The 25,531-nt window shown below is 45.5% G+C and overlaps 1 protein-coding gene across 4 annotated transcripts in view; it reads left to right on the plus strand.

Moving 5' to 3' along the window:
- LOC147418248 (kinesin-like protein KIN-13A) overlaps window positions 1-25,531 on the plus strand; it is a 151,305-nt gene that overhangs the window by 13,231 nt on the left and 112,543 nt on the right. For all 4 annotated transcript variants that reach the window (XM_086507545.1, XM_086507544.1, XM_086507543.1 and 1 more), the window contains exon 7: window positions 34-196. In XM_086507545.1, the coding sequence (XP_086363671.1) occupies window positions 34-196 (163 nt within the window). The remainder of the gene's footprint in view (window positions 1-33; window positions 197-25,531) is intronic.

The raw sequence follows: 25,531 nt of genomic DNA on the forward strand, positions 1-25,531 counted from the left end.
GTATAACTTGATTGCTTGATATTACATTTGCAGGTAGTGGTAAGACATACACAATGCAACCCTTACCTCTACGAGCTTGTCAGGATATTCTTGATACAATGCATCATCCAGCCTACAGGGGTCAAGGACTCCAACTATGGCTCAGCTTTTTTGAGATTTATGGTGGCAAGCTTTATGACCTTCTGAATGATAGGAGGTGTGTAGGAAATACCCTGAAATGGATGCCTCACCAGTGAACCCATCCTTTTGGCCTCTGTGTGTGTGGATCCCTTTGATTTCAGTCAAGATTTTGTTGAAAATTTAAACTACCTCAAGGGTGTTTGTAATGAAGAAATTGTGCTCACTCTAGTTTTGAGAAATACAGCCAGAGTATAGTGGACACTTTTTGTTGTATCGTATGACATATGGATGACATAGACACTTTGTGTATGATTTTGTCTCATATGTCAAATCCCTTTGGCCTTTACGAGACATTAGTAAAATCTTTCTTTGTCCTCTCTCTCTTTCTTCTTGTCATTTTTTGTTTCCAAGCAAAAGAATTGTCTATTAGTATAGTCCTTGAGGACATATTCCCCAAGATAAAATAACTAATAGCCAGTGACATTTGATGCCCAACAGATCTAAGAGATAGAACCCATGTCATAGAACACAAGTCATATGATCTTCTAGCATATACAACCCTATCAGATACAAGAAGTAGAAAATCCTCCTCATGCTGTGTCATTGACGCAGCTGGAGGAAGATCATCTATGTCAGAATTAGGGGAGTACAAACAGTGGGTAAGCAATCAGGCTGAGGATGCTGGTGGTGGTACTGGCACTCAAGAAGAGGGAGTATCTAAAGAAGATAATTCCATGTGGCCTGCTCCACTTGAAAAGGCTCTTTGCAAGAACCTCATCGACCTGGTACTCAAACTGAGCTTGGAAGTAACTTCTCCCCAAAAGGGAAACATCCGCAATTCTGATGATATGCCTGGACCAATGGAATCCCTAGTATGGCAAGGAGTTGGTGAGCCATTGTATGCCCTCTTAAGGACCAATGACTCTTTCAGCAGATTGCCGCTGCAAACAGGAGAGAAACTGGTGGAGCTACGTCACATCAGGTACAGCAGCAGTGAGGCAGGTCTATGCTAGCAGCGTGCAATCTCTGTGCAGTGGTGCTGTGTAGTAGTAGCGCTGTTAAGCGCGCAGTGGGCTGCCTGAACTGTGTGATGGTTATTGCATAGCAATAGCCATCAAATGATTTTCAATCGTTTGCTGTATAGTGCTTGTTGCATATGTGTGGCTTTTTTTTTGCTTTGTGTGTACTGTATGTTTTGCAGGGTGTCTAATTGTGCTTGGCATGTGTGTGTTTGGTTCCTTATTTATGAGGTGGTGTGTGTGTGTGATTTGTGTGCGCACATTGTCACCCCTTCTTTTGGTCGTTGGAAACCGATTTATTGGGATGTTGTTTTTGGGAAGCTTGAAGGACACATTCTTGGATGTCCATTTACTTCTTCTCTAATTGTTGATTGAAAGGTTGTCACTTCGCATTTGGCTTGGGATGGTCGACAATCCTCTGGGGGTAGCTCTCTTCGCTTGGAGAGTCTGCATTGGAGTAGGGTTTTTGCTTCGACTTTGGTTCAACGGTCTCCTCGCCAAGCGTATTTTCTTTCCCAAAAAGGAATCTGTCAGGTGCATCAGGTGGTTGATGACTCGGGTTATGTTCTTTCGCTGATGCCGTCTCCCGCTTTTGGTTGGGCCTTCACTATTCTCCTCTCTGGCGGGAGATTCAAAGGATGCTTGTTGCTCATTCACCCATTCCTCCTCTGGATGTGGACTCTCGCTTCTCTGATTGGAATCTGGCTACTACTAGATTGGATTGCATCTCAGCTGTGGTCGCTTTTCGAGTCATCCTTGTGGTTGCAACACACATTGTCTCGCATTTGGCAGAGTCATCTGCCTTTGAAGGAACGTGTTTTCTTGTGGCGGTGCTTGGTGGGAGCTCTACCTGTTGGCAGTGTGTTGCAATCTTGGCATATTGCGCCTTCCCGCTGCCCCAGATGCCTTGAAGCCGAGGAGACAGTGCCACACTTATTGTGGTGTTGTCGTCACTCTAGAGCCTTCATTCGGCAAGTGTCGACTGCTCTTCGACTATGTTTTTTCCTTTCGGCTCTTTTCACAAACGATTTTGGCTTTTTGGGGTGCTTCGGTCACCACAATCTCAGTTTGCGATTTTCTTCACCTGGGTCAGATTTTGGACTATGTGGGCCATCTGGCATCATAGGAACTCCTTAATGTTCCAGGGCACTTTTGTTGATCCCTTTCCCTATTTCAAATTATCTCTTGGTCAAGCGTTGCATTTTGCCTATGACGTTGGATACATCACTCTTGATACCTACAGGATTTACTTTGACTGTTTCTAGCCTTCGGAGCCTCATAGTGCACCGTGTTTTGTATCCCTTTCTTTTCGTGGGTTTTCTTGCTTTGAGGTTTCCCACTTGTAAATTAATCAAAGCAGATTTACAAAAAAAAAAAAAAGTGTGTGTGTGTGTATTGCCTATATGTGTGTTGTCTGTGTTTGTTTCTTTGGTTTTTCAGCGTACATAAATGCCAGGTTCTCAGCGTATGTCAGATTTTGGTGCGCCCTTTATTAGCTGATACAAACGAAGAAAACAGATGGCACTTGAGTCTTCCGTAATGGGTGAAATCCGAGCTGTGCAAATTCATGTTTTTGCTGTGGGAAATTTGGACACATGCAATCTGAATGTTCTGAGCCTATTTTGCAACCCCCTCTTTCAGCTGTCCCTCAGCTTGCGGTTTCTAATGAGGGAGAAGTCCCTAATCCCATATCTGCCGCTGTGGTAGCTTCTGCATTGCGTGGTGCCTTACCTGTGGATACAAATCCTCCCGGTAAAGGAAAGTCGATTTCCACTTCTGAAACCAAAAACAAGGGGAAAAATGTGGACTCGGCGGCGGAAGGATCTCCTTGGGTAACCCCCAAGAAGACTGTTAAGATGCGTTTGCAGCTTTCTTCGCGTAATTATGTACCTCCTGAGGTAAAATCTGCAGGACAAAAACCTCTTTCTTGTAGTGATAATCACACTCTTGCGGATGCATGGAACAAGGTGGTGCACTCTTACAGGGATGCAGTGGTTCATGGGACTTCTCAAGCATTTGCAAGCTTAATTGCCTTTGAGACAGACATGCAGAATACTGTGGTTGAGTCGCGGGCTGTTGTTGTTGATGTGCTTATGGGCACGTCAACTTAGCCCCTTCCTTACTTTGCCTCTGTACATATCTCTTAAATGCATAGTTGTGTAAAGTGCATTTTATATAATGTGCGGGTTATGTAACCGTGACAAGTGGAGATTAATCTGGCACTATGTACATGCATGTAAGGCAGATAGTGTGGTTTTGTAATAGCATAATCAACATGATTATGCGGGGCAATGCTTGTATTTTGTGGGATACCGGATAGCATATGCTGGCTCGTTGGGCTTTTCGGGTGTTCTGATTATGGTTAGGCATGAGTTGCAGCCAATTCTGGCGTATAATGATCCAACACGATCAATGGTCATATTTATGAATTTGATGGTGTTTATGCGCATTCGACCTTGGGACAACGAGTTTTTTTGTGGCGTGAGATATCTTCTTATCCATGGCTTTCCAATGTGTTGCTTTGTGGTGATTTTAACAATGCGTCGGTTTCATTTGATAATACCATAGGACATTCTCACATGCTAAGCATAGAATTGCAGGCATGGACAGATCTCGTGGCATGTACACGGATGTTGGACTTGTGGACCCTCTTGCATCGTAATGTTTCAGGGTATACATTTCAACATAATGCTTTTTTTGCATATCGTGCAAGATTGGATTGGTGGTATGTCCTCGACATGCAACAATTTGATGAGGTTGTATGCAAAATGAGCATAGACCATTGAACATTCTTTGCTTTTATCTGATCATGCTCTTGTTGTGATGCTACTGCGCTTAGGGCAACTACATTATGATCAACCTCTTTCTAAGAAACGTCTGTCGCACATCAACAATGCATAAATTTTGCTCGAAGCATTTTGTGAGATGATCGATGATGTTATTCCCCCTTTGGTTGCCCAAATGTATCTTGATCCTGGTGTTGCCTGGGTTCGCTTTGTTGTGCGTGTGCAGAGTATAATCCAGGTCTATGGCAAACATTACATGTTTCGATTACATGGTGATGTTGAGGACGTCAAGCATGTGTATCAACAACACCAATCCAATCTTGCATCCTAATGCAACATTTCAACATAATGCTTTTTCTGCATATCGTGCAAGATTGGATTGGTGATATGTCCTCGACATGCAACAATTTGATGAGTCTATATGCAAAATGAGCATAGACCATTCTTTGCTTTTATCTGATCATGCTCCTGTTGTGATGCTACTGCGCTTAAGGCAACTACATTATGATCAACCTCTTTCTAAGAAACGTCTGTCGCACATCAACAATGCATAAACTTTGCACGAAGCATTTTGTGAGATGATCTATGATGTTATTCCCCCTTTGGTTGCCCAAATGTATCTTGATCCTGATGTTGCCTTGGTTCGCTTCGTTGTGCGTATGCAGAGTGTAATCCAGGACTATGGCAAACATTACATGTTTCAATTACATGGTGATGTTGAGGACGTCAAGCATGTGTATCAACAGCTCCTATTGCCGGAAACTGAATCCATGGCCCTTTGTTGGGCTCGGGTGTGTCTGCAACATAATGATAAACGAAAATTGGATAAATGGCAAACTTGTGCTCGACATCGAATGTTTGTGGACAAGGGATGTGCCTCAAAGAAGTTTTTTAAGCACTTGCATCATTCAAGGGCCTCTCAAACTATTAAGCGGGTTGTGTTTTGACCAGGAGCTTGGACAACCTCAAAGCGTGAGCTTGCGGATGCCATGGTGTCCCATTTTAGGACTGTTTTTGCCGCTCTCCGCGTGGCATCCGCTGAAGTTATTCATGCACGCCAACTTTTGTTATCTACAGTGCATTCAATTGTCCTGCCTCATGATGCTTTGGCCATGGAGGCGGATCTTACAGAGAATGAATTGCACTCAACATTGCTTGCTCTTGGAAGATGGCGTTCGCCGGGTTGGAATGGGCTCACCGTGGGATTTTTTAATCTCTTTTTGGGAGCCTCTGAAAGAACCTTTACTTTATATGATGGATGTTGCATGGGCAAAACAGGATTTGCCGATGTCTTGGAAAGAGGGTTTGTTGAAGTTGCTGCCTAAACGAGTGCTTTGTGAGCAGTTCTCGCATTGGCTGCCGATTTCTCTAATGCGGGTGATCTATAAAATCTTGGCAAAAATCATTGTGAATCATATCAAGAAACCTCTTATGGCTGGTATCCATTTCGTGCAATATGGCTTTATTCTTCGTCGCCAGATTCTGGATAATTTGGCTAATGTATTAATTGGGATGGAATATGCCAAATGTTCTCGTAATGTAGGTAGTAGACATTGAAAAGACTTCTGATGCGATTCAATGGGATTTCATTGCCGCTACAATGTGGGCCCTTGGCTTTGGTCCAAAGATGGTCAATGTCGTTTACTTCTTGTATGCTCACAGTACATGTTCAAGCCTCCTTGATGGAGAGCTGACAGAACCTTGGCCTCTTGGATGCTTTGTCAGACAGGGTTGCCTCCTTAGCGCCTTGTTGTATGCCATTGTTACTCACCCTTTGTTATTGTATTTGGATCACTTGACTTCGCTCGGTCGTCTTCATGGACTGAAGTTACCCAATGGAAAAGACTTCGCAGGACATGCTTATGCTGATGATTCATTGTTCATGCCTCGTAATAACCAGGATGATGTGCGCAGAAATATGAAGGCATTGGATACATTTGGCTTGGTAATAGGCTTTAAGATTAACTTTTGGAAATCTAATCTCTTGCCTCTTGCTGTTTGTGACTGGCATCATCTTTTGTGGCGTGGCGAGATTCTCGATCCGCATGTGGTGGTCAGGCACTTAAGATATCCTATCGGCTGGCAGGTTACTAATACGCAACAAATCGATTGGGTCATGCAATGATTGAATGTCAAGTTGCACTATTGGAAACTGTCTACATGGCCGCTACATGTTCGACTTCGTATAGTGCAACGTATCATGATGGCATATGATCAGTTTTACTTGCCGTTGTTGCATTGGCCTCGCTCCCGCCTCTCAATGCTTATGTTTAGTAACGTATCTCACTTCTGGCGCACCAGTTCTCATAAGAAAGGCCTCCGTTTGTTAGCGATGGAGAAACTTTGCACTCCAAAGCGTCTTGGCGGGCTGAACATTTTGGACCTTTGTCGCCATGCATTGGCAAGGAAGGCTATGTTATTGCCTACTCTTGAATTGTAGTCTCAGCCATGGACAGTTATGGTTGCTGATCTATGTCGGCATGTTACTACTCCTGCCTTTGGTCATTGGCAGACTTCCCTTTGGGAGACTGTGTTTGGCAAGATGGTCGGTAATAATCCTGGTTGCTTGATCACCTCTCGCTTGATCTCTACTTGGAAAGTTGTTACGGTCCATGGATCATCTCTCTTGGCATGGCAGACAGCAAGCAGATGGGAAATTGTTGCGTTTGGAAAGCATTCATTGGAGTAGGGTCTTCTCTTTTACCCTGGTTGATCGGTCGCCTTGTCAAGCCTACTTTCTCTCTGGTCGTGGCATACGCATGTTGGATGATGTGGTGGATTCATCTGGGAATTTGCTTGTTTTCTCAAGCGGTAGCACCCTTAGGGTTGGGCGTGCATTACCCTCAGATTTGGAGCTTGCTTCAGCATATGCTGGATGTTTTCCTCCCCATTCCGCCGTTGGCCAGTGGATGCCGTATGCAGGATTGGAATTTATGGGACACTTCTTTGGATGCAATTTTTGCCCGCCATATCTATGCTTCTCTCATGCAAGACTCTTGGCTGGTTGATCACTGCAATGCGCTCTGGGATTTACACAAATCTGATCAATGGTGGAGACAGGCTCTTGCTGCAATTTGGAAGTCTCACTTTCCTCTTTAGGAGCGTTTGTTCCTTTGGCGTTGTTTGCTGGGAGTTCTTCCAATTGGAACACTCCTTGCAGCACGTCACATTAGCTCCTCTTGTTGCGTCGGTTGCTCCACTGCTGATGAGACTGTCGGACATTTGCTTTGGGAGTGTCATTGCACCAAGGCTTTCCTTCGCCGTGTTTCTGTTTGTATGCACCTTCAATTTCCCCAGCAGTCTTCCACAAACATGCTGGCTTTTTGGCATTCTTCCGATTTCCCTCCAGCAATTTGCCATCTTCTTCACATGGGTCAGATTTTGGTCGCTATGGTCCTTGTGGCACCGTCGCAATCTCCGCATGTTTCACAAGCATGATGTAGATCCTTTTCCAGCGTTCAAGGTTTCGCTGAGGCAATCGTTACATTTTGCTTTTGACATTGGGGACATATCCTGCAACTCTTAAATGTTTGCTTTTAGCGCTTTTGCATCGTAGAGCACTTCTGTGTTCTTCCCTTTGTATCTGATCTTTTTGGTGGGTTTTCCTCGTCTTGAGGTTTCCTATGTTTTTGTGTATGTTTGGAGTGTACACAAGTGGTTAGTGGTGGTCGTGTGTGGGGGGTTGGGGCTTCTCTCTTCTTTGGGTGCTTTGTCCTACTTTGCTGTGGTTGCTTCTGTGAGGTGCCTCATTAGCAATTTTTTCTGCTTGTTTGAAGACTCTCATGCAAAATCTGGTGGCTGTGGCTCTTTCCCTTCATCAACTTGTACTGCATTTTGAAGACTCTTTTGGCTATGGGCATCTCTTGGATCTTCATCAATTTCTCTTGCGGGTCTTGAAGATTCTGATGCAAGTTTGGTGCTGGTCGTTTTCAAGGCAATGGTTGTTAAGAGTATTATGTTAGCCAGGATCTCTTGTGCCTATCGTGTACAATATTTTGTGTCTGTCTTGGAAGGGCAGATCATGTCGCAACTTATATTCTTAGAGACGGATATTTCCCTCCTATGCTAGAGATTTCTTGACTTGGATTTGTTGCCATTTCCCACCTTGGTAACTCTCTCCCCTTTTTTGGTTGAGTATCCTGTTTCAAGGGGGTTTTACCATATTCTACTCTTTGCTACGGCTCCTGCTGCTACACTGGGTCTCTGTATCTAAGTGGTAATCGTCACCGAGGAGCTATTCAATGCTCGTTTTTGGTCACTTCCTATATAATTCTTCAACGACTTGTGCCGTAGTTGGCCACTCCATCAGATTCTTTGTTAGACTTGATCGGCGTCAGCTCCGCTCGGGTCCACTGTGGGTTGGCTACATGTATGTTAGAGATTGATGCTTCTATTCCTGTTAACTGGCATGACTTCATTGAGGGACCTGCTTTTCTGCCCCTCATTATGGGTGGTGGTCTGTCTTTCACCCTTCCTCTAGACAGCTGCTTGTCTCAGCGTGGGACTCTGCTTATTGACATTACAAACTCTAGCCATCCTGGCCTTCACCGGAGACTTACATTTCAAGGCGAGGTACCACTAGATTGGAGTCTGGAGGCTCATTGGCAGCCTATGCGAGTGTTGAGGTCTTTGGGGAGGTTCTCTTGTGTCAGACCCTGTTTTCACAGCAGAGGAGGCACTACTTTGGAAGTTAAGGATTTGGGAGGGACTCCCCTTGGCAGAGTTGGTTTGGGATCTGGGTGAGTGGCAGTGGCCTTGTGTACAGATCAATGGGGACCTTGTTTCATTCTTTGAGTAACCTGTTTCCATTGGGAGGATCTGAGGGCATAGCACCCCCCTCACCGTCCCATGTCAGTCAGAGATATGGTCAGATCAATGCATTTCGCCTGCTTTTCAACTACAGTTTTGGTCATGCATGTGGAGTATCAGGGTCAGCTGCCGGATTTACTATTTCATGTGGGTGATGCACATGCAGCACTGCCTGTGGGCACTTGAGCTGAGGGTTATCTAGTCACGATCCGACTTGCCAGTGATCTACTTTACAGCAGGAGTCCTTATGCTGTTGTTTCTGGGTTTGCCAGTATGCAGAGCCAGTGTGGATGGCAGCTTGTTGTTTGCTCATTAGAGTGGGCATTTACGATGCGTTTGTGACTGGGGGCAAGCTGTATGGCTTATGTGATTTCCAGGGTTGCATATTCTTTTTCAGGGCGCTCTCGCAATTATGGTTTTCATGCTTCATCCTTGGGGATACGGACGGAGCACTCTGCAGATGGTTCCAGACAGCGGACACCAGTCTATGTTGGTGTCTTGGCTGCATCCCTTGGTGGTTTCATTACTATTTGGGGAGACATTGTTCTTTACGTCATTTTCCATTATCACTGTGCATTTTTTTAAGACTCGTGATACCTCTTGGAGGGGATGCCGCATTCCAAATAGAGTACTTTTTGATGAGGGTCTCACACAGGAGATTTATAGGATCTCACTTTTCTTCATTTAGTAACTCTCATCAAAAAGTGAGGGTCTCACACAGGAGATTTATAGGGTCTCAACCTGTTTGGAGAAGATAAAATGGTCAACTTGAAAATCATCATCCATACCCAAGGATGCCCGGCATCGGGCGTTGTTCGAGAAAGTATTGCATCGGTCGTTGAAGAGCTTCGTCAATGTCCGCCTCTGTAAATAGTCGTATTGGGCGTCTCCAATGTGCTAGAATAGTCTTGATTCTTTGGTGGAGCCTTCGTTGATGTCGTGGTCGCCCCCGTAGACGTAGGCGTCTAGCTCTTCCGAGGTTAGTGGCTCTGTTCAGTAATATACCTCTGGTAGTAGTGGGCTCTGAAGTCTGCTGTGAATCATACTCATCTGGCTGCTGAGGACTCCCTGCTCTAAAGAAGTGAGTGACCTCCCTTTGTGAATGTCTCCCACTACCTCTTCTCCTCAAGAGACTTTCCCTGTGTCTGCGTAGCTCTAGCAATAGTTCCCAAGCTCCATAAGGTCACAGACTTGAAGATAGGTACAATCGTGGACAAACTCCAAGTATCTGGTAGGCCCTCGCACATGGCACGGTTGAACATCATTGCTAGAAGCTTTGCAAGCAAATATTGTATATATAAAATGCTCTGCTACTAGGCGATGATGATCATATGCTCTCCTAGTTTTCATCCTATCAATGGCTTTCTTTACCATCTCGGCGGTAAAGAAAGGAGATGTGTGTGGGCATGGCTCTGGCGGATCAGGAAGATGTGGCTGCACCGAGACGGTGTAGAGAGATGATGCATACTGACCCCATACCTCTGTAGAAGTGATGACCGATGGGGGCAAGTGCTCATGAAAGAGTCGCCATGCCTTGCTGAATCCTGGCTGAAGTACCTCCCTCTAAAGTCTGGCTCTCGTCTCTCTGTACTGCCCATCATACCAGCTATTTTGGGGTGTGCTCCCAAAACGTCGGTGCTGCCCAGGCTCAGTATGGGGGTATAAGAGTATGTAGATACCATCTATGTTGACAGAATCAGTCTCTGAAGTAAAAGTATATCGGGTATGCGTAGATGTCTGTGCCAATCGAGCTGTACTGAACTGGAATGAGAGAGCATGATCTACTGCTACCCCAATAGGCCTGGGCCTGACTGTAAAGTCTTGAATAGAGGGTATGAAATTGGGCTAAGCCAAAACATAATCCGCTGTGCTGGCCCCATGTCTATGAGGAAAGCAAGTAAACCCACTTGACGCTGGAAGTCTGTGGAGGCCATTCAAGATGGCTAGTTCATGTGCACTCCCCAAATCTATCAGATATCCCCCCTATCCAGTGTGCTCTTTATCCTGCGAACACCTGGCCAATCCCATATCATTGACATCCAATTCTCTCAACATTTCCTCTGAGGTATCATAGAAAGCTGTCTAAGACTGGCCCGTCTTGGCATTGAAGTCTCTCAAAAGAATGACATCTCCATCCCTAGAGAGCTCCCTTATGTCATCCAATGTCATGTAGGGTGCCTCCCCCTTGGGCGATGCATAATGAGATGTGATGGGGGCAAAATAGCATATGGCAATGTAGGATGGCCTCCTTGTCTTTGCTCTCACTTTGATCCACATATATATGGCCTGCTCATCCCTCCGAAAAATACGAATGAGGGGTTGCAACTCCTCCCTGAATAGGACTGTCACACCTCTTGACCCCCCTCCTCTATGCGTTGATCTCACTTCTTGCCTACAAGTAGTCTCCCAATGGTATCTCATCACTCTAGGTAATGTGTCGCCAAAAGTCTGATGCGTTTCCGAGTAAAAAATGATGTCTCTTCCCTTAAAGCTATCCTTAAATGCGCCTACATCTAGCTTCATTGATCCTTTACAGTTTGATGTTGCCGTTTTAAGGTTGGTCCCATCGGTCTGGCACCGTCATGCGGTGTGTTTTTCCAACACCACTACTCTCCCTCCCTTGTAGAAAGCAATTTTCCCCCTCTCCCTCGCCGCCTTGAGCTCTGGCATCAGCTCTTGCATGTGTGCTACCTGTGTTGGAGTGAGCTCATCACCCAAGATATCCCAGTTTGCTTGAGTGTTGGTCTCTTCTTCAGGAATTTCTTCCTAGCTTCCAGTGTAGGGAAACGTATAATGAGTGCTCTTTCCTTGGGCCTTCCTTTCTCATCACTTCCCTTCTTGCCAACTCTCCAAGCACGTGTGTGTGGGTTCAGAAATACCTATGCGCTTCAAGAGCTCTTGCACTTCTTCTTCTACTTTTCCAGTGTCTTTGAGACCTGTAATAGCAACATGAAGGGCTCTAGTCTCTGTCTTTTGCTCCTCCTCAATTGTCATATTGATGATAGTGGATGTCGGTGTGGCTTCACACATCTTATCTTTTCCTTTCTTTGCGTCCTCGATCCACTTTTCAACTTTATCAACCTTCTCTTGTGTTTTGAATAGGTGCTCCGCCTAGGAAGAGGTTGTTCGTGCCTTTTGCTCTTCCTCTTCTCGTAGAGTTTTCACTTGCTCTTTAATGCTTTCGAGCTCCATGATCATTGAGGGTTGATTTTTTGCCTCCTTTTCGAGGGTGTTTTTGCAAGCTGCAAGTCTCTCTTAAGTGCTTCGATCAATGCATCCTTTTCATTCATGCGTTCTTCCATTTTTGATTTCTAAGATTCAAACATAGCAAGTGCATCCTGTAATCTTTCTACGACATACATTCCATTACATTCACTTCTATCCTCACAATCGTCTGCATTTTGACCTTCAATGATGCGTAAATCTTGTCACGCTTTTCAAGCATCTCTTTGTTCAATTCTTTCCTCATATCTGCATACATAGCTTTTTTGTAACTTTTCGCATTTGCATACATCTCTTTTCAATGTCACCCCTCAAGAGGCTCAGCTCCGCCTTAATCATCATCTGTACCTTCTTATACATTCAGTCATCTTTGACTCTAGAAAGTTTCGCTGCTCTCACAGAACCTGGCAATAGCATGCTCTTCTGAAACCTCCGCCTAAAAGTCGCTTTCGATTTAGGCGGGGTTTCATAAATGCTGTCATCCCCGACATCGACTGGTTGGTCCATCCTCAAGCACCCTTAGTGTGTCGAGTTTCTCTATGCGTACTGCAGTTGTCTAGACGAGTGCTACCTTTGCCTCGCGTGAACTACCCTTAATCCAGAGAGGAAACTCGATAGAAGAAATTATTGCGATAGAAGACTTAGAGAGAAAAAGCCCTTACTCGCGATAGAAGATTGAGCGTGGCTTAGGATTTGATGCACCTTTGAATCCGTCTCGATGAGGGATTGTTGATGGCCACTAAGGGGTAGATCTAGGGCTGATTTGCGCTCCCGATGTGAGAGGAATGAAGGGCTGAAAATTGGCTATAAAAATGCAGTTCTAGTTGCAAAAATGTAGCCGATCTGACGAGTTAAGCAGCGCTGAAAACGCAGAGGATGATGGAGCCGATGATGAAGAGCAATGGGAGTATGCTGAAAGGAGGAGGGTAATGCCGTATGCTAGTCTCTACCCAACCATGCTATCTTATAGCCTCCGCCTAGCGTACACATTGTTCGGCCATGCCGGTGGCCTTGCCTGTAGGACTCGTGTCCTTACATTACTCCCCCTTTGGAGAATTGTTTTTGTCCTCAAAAACAAACGTAGGAACACGTTTCTTAAGTGCGGAGACATTCTCCCATGTAGAACCTTCTTCATGTCTATCTAGCCATTTTACCAACACCTTTCGTTTGACATGATGTCTCGTGCGAAGCTCATGGGAATCCAAAATCTTTTTGGGTTCATGAGGGATTCTTGGTGGTTCTATAATGTCAACTAACACACCTTGTCAATGACATTATTATTCTGTCCTAGCTGTTTTCGTAAACGGCTAACATGAAAAACAGGATGAACTCGTGAGTGCTCAGGAAGAGCTAACTTATATGCCAATTGACCTATACGTTTGAGAACGGTCAACGGTCCACAATATTGTGGTGAAAGTTTAGCAACTTTTCTTGTCTTCAGACTTTCTGAATGCTCGTGAACCTTGAGGAAAACCTTGTCTCCTTCTTGGAAAGTAGCAAGACGGCGATGCTCATCTGCGTACTTCTTATATCGATCTTGAGCTTGCTTAACATTCTGTCGAGCAACTCAAAGTATATCAAAATGGTCTTGGAGAAAATCCTTCACTTTTTTGTATCTTTTTCGTAGCCAACCCCACCGTAACGTGTGATCTAGGTTGAAAACCATATAAAAGCATAAATGGATCAAACCCTGTAGTCACATGCTTTGAACTATTATAAGCAAATTCCAATATAGGCAAGTAGTCTTCCCAATTGGTTTGCTTCTTGCTAACGTACGCTCGTAGCATATCCTCTAGGACTTGATTAACCTTTCGGTTTGATCATTTGTTTGTGGATGATCAGCTGTCAGTGTAACAGGGAACGGATGGAATATAGCTCAAACTTTTCGAAACGGCGTTCCGGATGAGTCCTGTTCTCGAAATGGAGTCGGAAACGGAATGCCGTTCCGGAATGGGGTGTAACCGGAACATGGGGAACGAGGCGGGACGGCGAAACATAGGGCAGAACGGGCAAAAGTAGGCATTTGGGGGCAAAAAAGTAGGCTTTTGGGGGCATATTTGGGGCTATTTGGGGAACATATTTGGTGCAGTTTGAGAGTAGGTTTGGGAGCAGTTTTGGGGTTGTTTAGGAGTTTATTTGGGACTAAGCTGAATGGAGGTAATTCAAGCCTTACTTTAGTCGACCATTCCCGCCCCGTTCCCGTTTCAGTCCCCTCTCCTCCTCCTCGTTCTAGTCTCGTTCCGGACCCTCCCGTTCTCGATCTCCGTTCCAGTAGTTTCCAACTTTCGAAACACTTCGATCTCTGTCACTAATGATACTAGCTGAAAGACCAGAGTCTATATATATATATATATGCTCTATAAATAGCCGTGCTAATTCCGATGTCTTAACCGTAGTCTTAGTGGGAATAAATCGACACATCTTTGTTAGACGGTCTACAATTACCCATATGGCATCATGGCAACGATTTGTATTAGGGAGTCCTACTACAAAATCCATAGAGATACTCTCCCACTTACCTTGTGGAATCTCTAAAGGATGTAAAAGGCCACCTACCTTGAGGCACTCTGCCTTATTAACTTGGCACTGTTGGCAGTTTAGTACGTACTCTTGAACATCATGATGTAAGCCTAGCCAATAAAATTGCCGTCGTACTAAGGCATACGTCTTACGAATACCTGGATGACCAGCACTTGGACTAATGTGACACTCAAATAATATTTGGCGCCTAGTGTCCGAGTCCTTTGGCATAGATACTCTATCCTTGTGGAGTAAGTAGCCATCGTCAATGGAAAAATTCTTTTATCGTTTAAGCTCGTCCTGAGTAGGGGTGGAGCTCTGTGTGTTGGAGTTTTTATCTACGCGTGCAGAAACACGTTGATCTGGCTGTGCAAAGACATGTGAATGTGAGGGATCCCATTTTAAAACTGCACTCCACACTTTAGCATATGATTGATCTTGTGCACACTTGCCACGTAATGACTCCAAAAATTCACTCTTTATTTCCGTGAAAGCAAGTGATTTAATCTGAGGCATACGGCTTAGTGCATCAGCTACTACATTATATCGCCCCTTGCGATATTGTAGCTTACAATCATAATCTTGAAGGATCTCTAGGTGGTGCATATACTGACATACTCGGAGGAAAGTAGCAAATAGCAATGTAGAGATATCTGCCTGTCTGTGCCCTCAATCTCACCCACATGTACCTAGCCTGCTCATCCCTGCGGGGTATATGTATCAATGGCTTCAACTCCTCTTTGAATAAAACTGCCACTCCCCTTGAGCCCCGTCCTCTGTGCTCTGATTGAGTCTCGTCTGCAAGCTGTCTCCCATCTGTATCCAGTGACATGTGGCATAGACTGCCAAGGGGCCTTGTGTCTCAGAGTAGAAGATGATGTCTCTTCTAGTGACACTATCCTCAAAAGCACCCACATCAAGGCGTAGAGATCCATTACAATTCCAAGTATCAACTCTGAGTGTGGTCCCATAGGTCTCGCACCATCATGCGGAGCGTTGCTCCAATATCACCACTCTTCCATCTCGGTAAAAAGCAATCTTGCCTTTTTCCCTTGCCGCTCTAATATCCAGCGTTACCTCTTGCATATGAGCAATCTGCGAGAGGGTGAGGTCATCTCCGAGAAAGATGCCCGTCTTCTTAAGAGTTGGTCTCTTCTTCAAAAAGTCCTTCGCTTCCATGGAGGGGAAATGAAGGGTAAGTGCCTTTTCTTTGAGATTTCCCCATTGCTTCCACTTTTCTTATTGCCCACTCTCCAAGCTCTTGTATGCGTCGGCTCATTAACCCTCATCATAGTCGTGAGTTCTTTTACCTCTTCGTCCACATTATCTTTGTCTTTAAGGCCACAAATTCTCACATGTAAGGCACGCATACGTCTCCTTTGCTCCTCTTCTAGTGTCAAGTTAATAATGGTGGATGTGGATGTTGTTTCCTTGCCTTTTTCCTTCTTGGCAACCTCGATCCATTTCTCGGCCTCGTCCGCTTTCTGTTGAGTCTTTGTAATAACATCCACCCAAGAAGTCGTCATTTCTTTGTGTTGCTCCTCCCCCTCTTTGATGACTCGCATTTGCTCTTTTATTGTGTTGAGTTCTTCAATTACTGAGGGTCGAAGCTCTCCCTTTTTAAGTGTGTTTCTTGATCGCACCTCTGCAAGCTCCTTCTTGAGTGATGTAATCTTCTTATCTTGGGCAGTCACACGACCTTCAAGTATGCTTACCTTGCTTTCTTGAGCTGACACGCGTTCATCAAGTGTCTTTATTGTGCCTAGGAGATTGCGGTTAATTTTGTTGATGGTCTCACACGTATCTTCTTTGCTTTTTTGAATGGCTTGCTCCAGAGGGTCGTCCTTGTCAACTTGCTTCTTCATGTTCGAGAACCACAATGGGAGAGGGAGAGGTAGAGGAATCCAAACCAACCTGAGAAGGGGACCTGAGAGAAACCCACCACGCTCACACAAAGGCTGCCGTACTTGATGGGCAGCAAGACATTCAGCAGATAGTGCAGCTGATGACGATCAAACAGGCTGAAAAGGGGGAGAGGGTGGGCTGCTGAAGATGAAGGGGGAGGGCAGGCGGCTGAAGATGAAAAGAGCAGGTCAGGACACAGCAAAGGACGGTTTTATTCTGTGCATTAGGGTTTGTGCTGCAGATTAGGGTTTTGCTGATCTGCTGCGGATTAGGGTTTCTGCTGCAGATTAGGGTTTTGCTGATCTGCTGTAGATTAGGGTTCTGCCGCAGATGAGGTCTTTGCTTGTAGATTAGGGTTTCGTTGATCTGCCGCAGATTAGGGCTTAGCTTGTAAATTAGGGTTTTGCCTGATTTTTAGCGTTTCGCTACTGCAGTATGCACACAGTGCATAGTCTTGAATCATGACCATGAGAGAGAGAGAGAGAGAGAGAGAGAGAGAGAGAGAGAGAGAGAGAGAGAGAGAGAGAGAGAGAGAGAGAGAGAGAGAGAGAGAGAGAGTGAAATGAAATGAAATGAAATGTTATATTAACGTCTTCAAAAGGCCAGAGTGACCTATGAGACCAAACTGATACAAAAGTGGTGAGTCTGTTACAATGTCTGAAAAGTGTGAAAGTGTGAAAATAAATGCGAAAAACTAAATACAAAGTATTAGATAAACTTCTTAGGAGCATTCTGGGTGTCTAGCTAGAATGCTTCTAATCCTTTGTTGTAGTCTCTGCCGGTGAAGTGTGCTTCTGCATCTCGGTCGTGGTCGTCTCGATTTCCTAAGCTCAATCGCCCTGTCAATGACGGTGCCTTTGGTATGAATGTGGGTACTCCTTTGTGCTCCCTGCTGGCCTCTTGCTTCTCCTTCCATTCCTGCTTCTCTCGATCCGAAGAAATCTGTGATCTGCCTCTGAGGCTGTAGTGCTCTTTGTCTTATCATTAGATTATCCCTGTGCCGATGTAGTTCCAGTAGGTACATGCCTAAGCACTTTTGATCTTGGTATTGCATGACTCTATCTAGAGGTCCAAAGCCTTCTTTAAATAGGCAATGGAAACGCCCACGTATCTCATAGTATACGGTGCAGTGGCATATGTAGTGTAATTCTGTCTCCGGCTCCATTCCGCATAACTTGCAAATTCTGCTCTTAGGTGGGATTCCCCTAAATCTGCCAAATTCAATTTCCAGCTGGTGGGAGGATGTACGAATCTGACCAATAGCACATCTCAAACCATGAGACAGGTGAATATCCATGTAGCTCGGGCGAATCACAAAACCATCTTCAGATAGCTGTAGGAATTTTTCTTTGTAGTTGGCCATCTTCGTGCCCAATTCTTGTAGGGTCTACCCATGTCCTCTTAGTGTCCAACTGTATAAGATCCTGGCGGATGATTTTATTAATGTCCGTTCGTGTGATTGCCAGTGATGGAGCCTCAAGAGAGTATTGGAAGGGGGGTTATCTTTCCATATTGAACCCGTGTCTCTGAAACCACGAGGACAGTTGCGCATACCAGCATGATGTATCTCCTTTCATTGCTAACTGTCGAGAGGATTCGAGGGCCAATCTAGTATATCGGCAATTATTTGTATCCCATAAACCATGTATAAAGGACACTGATCTGGTAAGAGCTTCAATTTCTATCGGAGGGGCAGCTAGTTCCGCTCGGGTAATCGCGTGTGGTACGGAGGCCTTGGCTCTAATCATTCGGGAAATCATAGATACCAAAGGTCTCTCCATTGACTTCCAATTATCCTGATCCACAGATGGTCCCCAAATCTGGACCCCATAAAGCATAGCCGAAGCCACCACAGTATCAAAGAGCCAAAGTTTTGTTCGTGGTTCCTGAAACTGCACTTGTGAACACATCCTCTCCAACCCTCCCAAGGCCGCAGAGGCTCTGGACAATCTAGCATCCGCTGCTTTCTTAAGAGTAAACTTCGGTCCTGTAAATACCACACCAAGGTATGTGTATGCATCTGTGTACTCTACTGTATCCTGGCGATATGCAAATGTAGGTGCGGATCTCCTAACCCACTGCGGTGTGGTGTACCATAACTTTGGTTATACCCAAATTTACCGACAGTCCGTTGTCCTCCGTGAATTTATGTAATGCATCTAACTGCCTCTGCATTCCATCTGGTGATTCTGCTATCAATACAATATCATCTGCATACAACAACAAAGGGATCCATGACCCTGCAAGTTGAGCACCTCTGTGACCCTCTCTATCAATGTAATATGATACCTCATCTATATACATACCAAATAAAGTAGGGGACAGTGGGCATCCCTGCTTTACTCCAACGGTGGAATGAACAATGTCGGAATCCCCTTCTGGAGTACGTACGTAACCAGTTATTGACCCGTATAAGGCCATGATCCCCGAGATAATCTCTTTGGGGACCCCTAACTCTTGCATTCTGCGCATCAATCTGGCCCTTGGTACTGTGTCAAAAGCTTTCCGAAAATCCACAAAGCAACAATACATCCTTCTCCCGCTTGTTCTTCCTTCCTCAATAATGGCTCTGAGCGTAAGAATGTGATCTAAAGTGGAATAACCCCTCCTGAATCCAGCTTGTCCTGTTGCCCTTATGCCCTCATTCTCTACCCATCTACTCAATTTTTGTTCGAGAATGGATGCGTACAGTCGGGTCAATGTGTGACCCACCATAATGGTACGGTAGTTCCCGGGTATCATAGGATCCCCTAACTTGAAAATAGGTACGATAGTAGATAATTTCCAAGATTCAGGTAATCCTTCACACATGACCCGATTAAACAGACGAGCAAGGACTTCTGAAAGTAGATCCCTTGCATGGATCAGATGTTCTGTTACTAAACCCTCATGATCATATGCTCTTCTTGTCTTCATCTTATCAATGGCTTTTTCCACCATTTCCGCAGTAAAGAAAGTACTAGTAGCAGGGCATGGCTCTAGCGGATCTGGTAATGGAGGCTGTCCAGATACCGTATATAATGATGTTACATATTGACCTCAAATCTCAGGAGAAGTAATTGTCGGAGGTGATGAGTGCTCGTGAAATAAACGCCAGGCCTCATGTGAGTCCTGACTCAAGAAGAGCTGATATAAATCCTTCTCCAGTTTGGCTAAAAATGCCCTTTTCTTGCGACGTACTATACGCTGAAGAGCAATTCGAGACTGCTTATATGTGATGATCCCAAGTGTAAGCTCTTTCTGGACCTGGGTTCTCGTCTCTCTGCATTCCTTGTCGTACCAACTGTTTTGAGGCATGTTCCCAGATCATCTCTTCTGATCAGGCTGAGTATGTGGGTATGCCTCTTGTGCTGCTCCATGTAGTATCTCTGTTAGCTGAGAAGTAATCTCCTCTACAATATATACTGGGTCGGCTGCCCACATCCTATTATAGATCTGTTCCACATAGACTGAATCAGTCTCTGGCGTGAAAGTATATCTTGTGTGTGTCTTCTTCCTTTGTACTTGGGAGGCATTGTATTGGAAGGAGATTGATAAGGTAGAGAGAGCATGATCCACTGCAATCCCAACCGGTCTGGGTCCCACCTTAAAGTCCTCGATACTAGAAATAAAGCTTGGTGAAGTCATGACATAATCCATTGTATTGGCCCCATGCCTGTGCAGGAAGCATGTGAATCCCCGAGATAAAGGGAAATTCTCTAGACCATTAAGTATGGCCAAACCATGTGTAGTTGCCATCTCCATGAGATGTCTCCCATATTCAATGTGTTCTTTATCCCGTGAGTTTCTAGTAAGCCCCTCCTGTGATAAATCCACTTCTCTGAGCATTTCCTCAGAAGTATCATAGAATACTGCTTGAGAGTTGGCCGTTCTGGCATTAAAGTCTCCTAAGAGAACGATGTCTCCATCTCTAGAGAACTCCCATATATCATTATTCAATATGGAGAAAGGGGACCGTCCTTTAGGTGAGGAGTAGACTGATGTACTTGGAGGGAAGTAGCATATAGCGATATATAGAAATCTACCTGTCTCGGCTCTCATTCTCACCCACATATACCTTGCTTGTTCATCTTTTATGATAATCTGTAATAGTGGTTTCAGCTCCTCTTTAAATAAGACTGCTACTCTTCCTGAACCCCGGCTACCTCGCAGAGATCTCTTGTCTGGTCGACCAGCTGTTTCCCATAAATACCCCTTCACATGTGGCATAAGCTGTCCCGGTATCTGGTGTGTCTCTGAGTAGAAAACTATGTCTCTGTCCCTAAAGCTGCCTTCAAAGGCACCTACATCTAGCCTATATGATCCGTTACAATTCCACGTTGCTATCCGGAGCGTCGCCCCATAGGTCTCGCACCGTCATGATGAGCGCTTTTCTAGAACCACTACTTTCCCTCCTCTATAAAAGGCGATTTTTCCCTTTTCTCTTGCTGCCCTGATCTCTGGCATCAACTCTTGCATGTGTGCCACTTGTGCCAATGTAAGGTCATCTCTCAGGAAAATACCAGTTTTCTTAAGAGTTGGCCTCTTCTTTAGAAATTCTTTCCTTATTTCTATATTCGGGAAGCGGAGAATAAGTGCCCTATCCTTTACGTTTCCCTTCTCGTCGATTCCTTTCTTGCCCATCCTCTACTTTCCCTCCTCTATAAAGGGCGATTTTTCCCTTTTCTCTTGCTGCCCTGATCTCTGGCATCAACTCTTGCATGTGTGCCACTTGTGCCAATGTAAGGTCATCTCTCAGGAAAATACCAGTTTTCTTAAGAGTTGGCCTCTTCTTTAGAAATTCTTTCCTTATTTCTATATTCGGGAAGCGGAGAATAAGTGCCCTATCCTTTACGTTTCCCTTCTCGTCGATTCCTTTCTTGCCCACTCTCCGTGCACTTGTGTGAGTAGGCTCTGTGATGCCCATGCGTTGTAGCAGTTCCCTTACTTCTTCATCTACATTCGCTTTGTCTTTGACTCTTGTGACCCGCACATGCAGAGCCCGATTCTTCCTTTTCTTCTCTTCCTCAATGGTCATATTAATAATGGTGGAGGTAGGTGTGGTCTCAGGCATCTAGCCCTTCCCTTTCTTCGCATCCTCAATCCATTTCTCTGCTTCATCAACCTTTTCTTGTGTCTTAACAAGACGTTCCGCCCATGAAGATGCCGTTTTTGATTTCTATTCATCTCCTTCCCGTAGAGCTTTCATCTGATCCTTCATGTTCTCGAGCTCCTTCAACACCGAAGGTTGGTCGTCTCCCTTCTCCTTAGTTGTAGATCTGCAAGCCACAAGTTCTCCTTTTAGCTCCTCGATTATTGCATCTTTTTCCCCCATGTGCTTTTCCATATTTGTTTTCCATGCTTCAAAACTTGCTACTTCCTCATCGAGTTTCTTTTGCATAACGCATTCTGTTACATTTACTTCGGCCTTGATCAGGTTTCGTAATTCCGTTTTCACGATCTGAATTTCCTCATTCTGTATCCCCCGGATCTCTCTCCTTAGTTCTCTCATCATGTCTCCATACATGGAGTTCCTGTAGCTCTTAGCGTTCGCGTGCATTTCCTTCCCGATGTCATCCCTCATAGTTTAGCTCTGATTTGAGCATCACGTGGACCTTCTCCATCAGTAGCTCATCATGTATCCTGGAGGTTTTCCCGACTCGTAAGGATCCTTGTGATAGTACAGTATCTCTGTTTCTCCGTTTGAAAGTAGCCGTCGTTTTTTTTGGGGTGGTGTAGCTATCTACACCCGGGCCTTCCCCTTCGGTAGGCGGATCCATCGAACCCGAGCCACAAATGTGGGGTAGGGTACTAGGGTACTAGGATACTAGGGTGAGGGACTGAGAGTAAGGCAAACTTAAAAGTTTATTTTAAAAGCTTAAAAACCTTTAGCCTTCAAAAGTTTATTTCAAAGCTTAAAGGCCTTTAAACATAAGGCTTAAAATCTCTTTTAACTTAAAATTTCCTTAAGGCTTAAAATGAAATAGCGTAGGAGATATTGACTTCCTACGCGTAGGACAACTGGGGCGTGCGTAGGTCTGCCGGACGTGCTATGGGTAGAACAACGCGGGACTCTCTCGCGTAGGCCTCAGCAGGAGTACGCAGGGCAGTGCGTGCAGGTCTCAGGGAAGCGCTGAGAGAGGCCCTGTCGTGCTCTGCTCTGCAGCCTCCGCCTCGTCGCGAACGCCCTCAGCCCTGCAATCGTTTCTCTGCGCGCTACTGGTTTTCAGTAGTGGCTTGAGCTTATCACAGCAGCTCACGGGCATGCCCTGCGGCCCTTGTTACGCGACCCCTGGCCTCAGTTATGCGTGACTTCTGCACCCATAGCCACGTCCGTTCTGCTGCCCTGCCCTGCTGCCATAGCCAGAGGCTGCCCCGTTGAGAGAGAGAGAGAGAGAGAGAGAGAGAGAGAGAGAGAGAGAGAGAGAGAGAGAGAGAGAGAGAGAGAGAGAGAGAGAGAGAGAGAGAGAGAGAATGAAATGATATATTAACGTCTTCAAAAGGCCAAAATGACCTATGAGACCATCAGATACAAAGTGGTGAATCTAATACAATGTCTGAAGTACAAGTACAAAAAGTACTGAAAGTAAAAATGAAAACTGAAATGAAGTGTGAAATGTGAAATGTGAATATGTAGAATAGGCCCTCAATGACAATCTGGGTGTCGTGCTAGAATGCCTCTGATCCTCTGCTGGAGTCTCTGTCGATGTAGTGTGCTCCTGTGTCTCGGTCGTGGTCGTCTCGATCTCCCGAGGTCAATCGCCCTGTCAATGAGGGTGCCTTTGGTATGAATGCGGGTACAACCCTGTGCTGGTGGTTGGTCTCTTGGCTCCCTCGATCCAAAGAAATCTGTGATCTGTCTTTGCGACTGTCGTACTCCATGTCTCCCCAACAGACTGTCTCTATGTCGGTGTAGCTCAAGTAGATATAAGCCAAGGCATCTCTAGTCCTGATACCTCATGACTCTATCTAGGGGTCCAAAACCCTCCCTGAATAAGCAATGGAAGCGCCCTCGTATCTCATAATACACAGTGCAGTGGCATATGTAGTGTAGCTCTGTCTCTGGCTCTCTGCCGCATAGTTGACATATCCTAGACTCTGTTGGTATCGCTCTGAATCTACCCGTCTCAATCTCCAGCTGGTGTGAGGATGTGCGAATCTAACCAATAGCACATCGCAAACCATGAGATAAATGAGTGTCCATGTAGTTCGGACGAGTCACAAACCCATCCCTTGAAAGTTGGAGAAGGTGCTCTTTGTAGAAAGCCATCTTCATGCCCAACTCCTGTATCGGCTCTACCCATGTCCTCCTGGTGTCCAACTGTATAAGATCTTGACGAATGAGTCTAGTGATCTCCGTCCGTGTGACTGGCAGGGAGGGTGCATCCAGGGAATACTGAAAGGGAGGCAATCTATCCTTGCTTAGACTATGCCTCTGAAACCATGAGGTCATCTGTGCATACCAACATGATGCATCTCCTTGCTTCGCTAACTGTCTAGAGGACTCAAGAGCCAGTCTAGTATATCTACCTCTATGTGTATCCCATAGACTGTGCATAAAGGACACTGATCTAGTAAGAGCCTCAATCTCTATAAGAGGGGCGGCTATCTCCGCTCGAATAATCGCATGTGGTACAGAGGCCTTGGCTCTAATCATCCGGGATATCATAAATACCAAGGGTCTCTCCATGTTTCTCCAACTGTCATGATTCACAGATGGTCCCCAAAAGTTGGACCGCATAAAGCATAGCTGAAGCAACCAAAGTATCAAAGAGCCATAGTTTTGTTCGTGGTTCTTGAAACTGAACCTGCGAACACATCCTCTCTAGCCCTCCTAATGCCGCATAGGCTTTGGATAGTCTAGTCTCTGCTGCTCTCCTCAGGGTAAACCTCGGTCCCGTGAATACCACCCCCAGCTATGTATATTCATCTGTGTACTCCACAGTGTCCTGGTCATATACGAGTGTAGGTGCCGATCTCTTGACCCACTGTGGTGTGGTGTTAAACACCATAACCTTCGTTTTACCAAGGTTCACTGTCACCAGTGTGTGACTACTATCTATCCTTTTTGTTGATTTCTTTCTTATTATCTATTTACTTTCACTTTTTGGAAACACCCCTCGGGAAATCTAACTGCCCTGCATTGCATAGCTAGTGTGGAACTGTCCAGAGGGAGTCCAGGCTTGAGGGCAAGAGAGCACTAAGATTGGACAAGGACTATGGTTAGCCAAGTGGGGTCATTGACTAGCCAAAGTGGAATCCTTTGCTACAGAGGCTACATTTCAGTTCTGGATGTGGCCGCAATGTACAAAGAGGGTCGGATGACCTAGACAGATACAATGGCAGCATCTCCTAAAATTTAGGGAACTGCTATTTTGGGACCTGAAAATGTGTTGACGTCATTACCTCCGGAATGACAAAGGGAACATTTTCTTGCTCTGCCGTGAAGTCAACTGGGCAACCGGTTGGGAGATTTTTAGGTGGCAACCCCGAAACGGGAAAATGCTTGTAAATGTGCGATGTGGCACATTCTGGTGCAGTTTCTAATGCAAGAGAGAGTTGGCGCTGAATTTTAAGCTGGGAGACGCTCATTTGCAGCTTTTGTCACAGGTTAAGAGCTATGGAGTGCTTGCTTTCCCTCCTATGTACAGTGCGGTGCCAGGAGTGATGCCCTGCACGCTACGCACTGCCCTCTCTCTCCCCTTTGGCAGTATGTTATGCCCCTCTAGTGGGCTCTTCATTTGACCAATGTACAGTTGTGTGGGTTCATGCGCGATTGCCGAGGCAAGAGCCTCTTGCACATGTACTGGATTAGCTAGCGGCTAATCCCCCCGTAGGTACAGGTGAATTCGGAGAGGTTTCACGCGAGAAATCTCGTCCGATTCAAAGGGCAAGTAGCCCTACAGGTGCGGGAGCTCGAGGACTTGCTACGGATGCGACCGGCACGCGAAACGAAGCCCGAAACAGTAAATTACAGCCTGCTGTGTATTTTTGCAGGTTTAGGGTTTTGGCCCTAAACGGACCCTAATACCCCCAAGAGGTTCGGGGACGCGAGGGGACCGCTGTACAGGTGATCTGGCGCATTTTCAGGGCTGAAAACAGAGAATTCAGTGTGCTGCAGATTCTCGCCAGGTTTTGCAAAGTGGCCGTATGCATCGGGAAAGTCAGTCA

Source organism: Adiantum capillus-veneris, chromosome 30 (genome assembly GCF_014529385.1).
Source record: "Adiantum capillus-veneris isolate H3 chromosome 30, ASM1452938v2, whole genome shotgun sequence".
Taxonomy (NCBI): Eukaryota; Viridiplantae; Streptophyta; class Polypodiopsida; order Polypodiales; family Pteridaceae; genus Adiantum; species Adiantum capillus-veneris.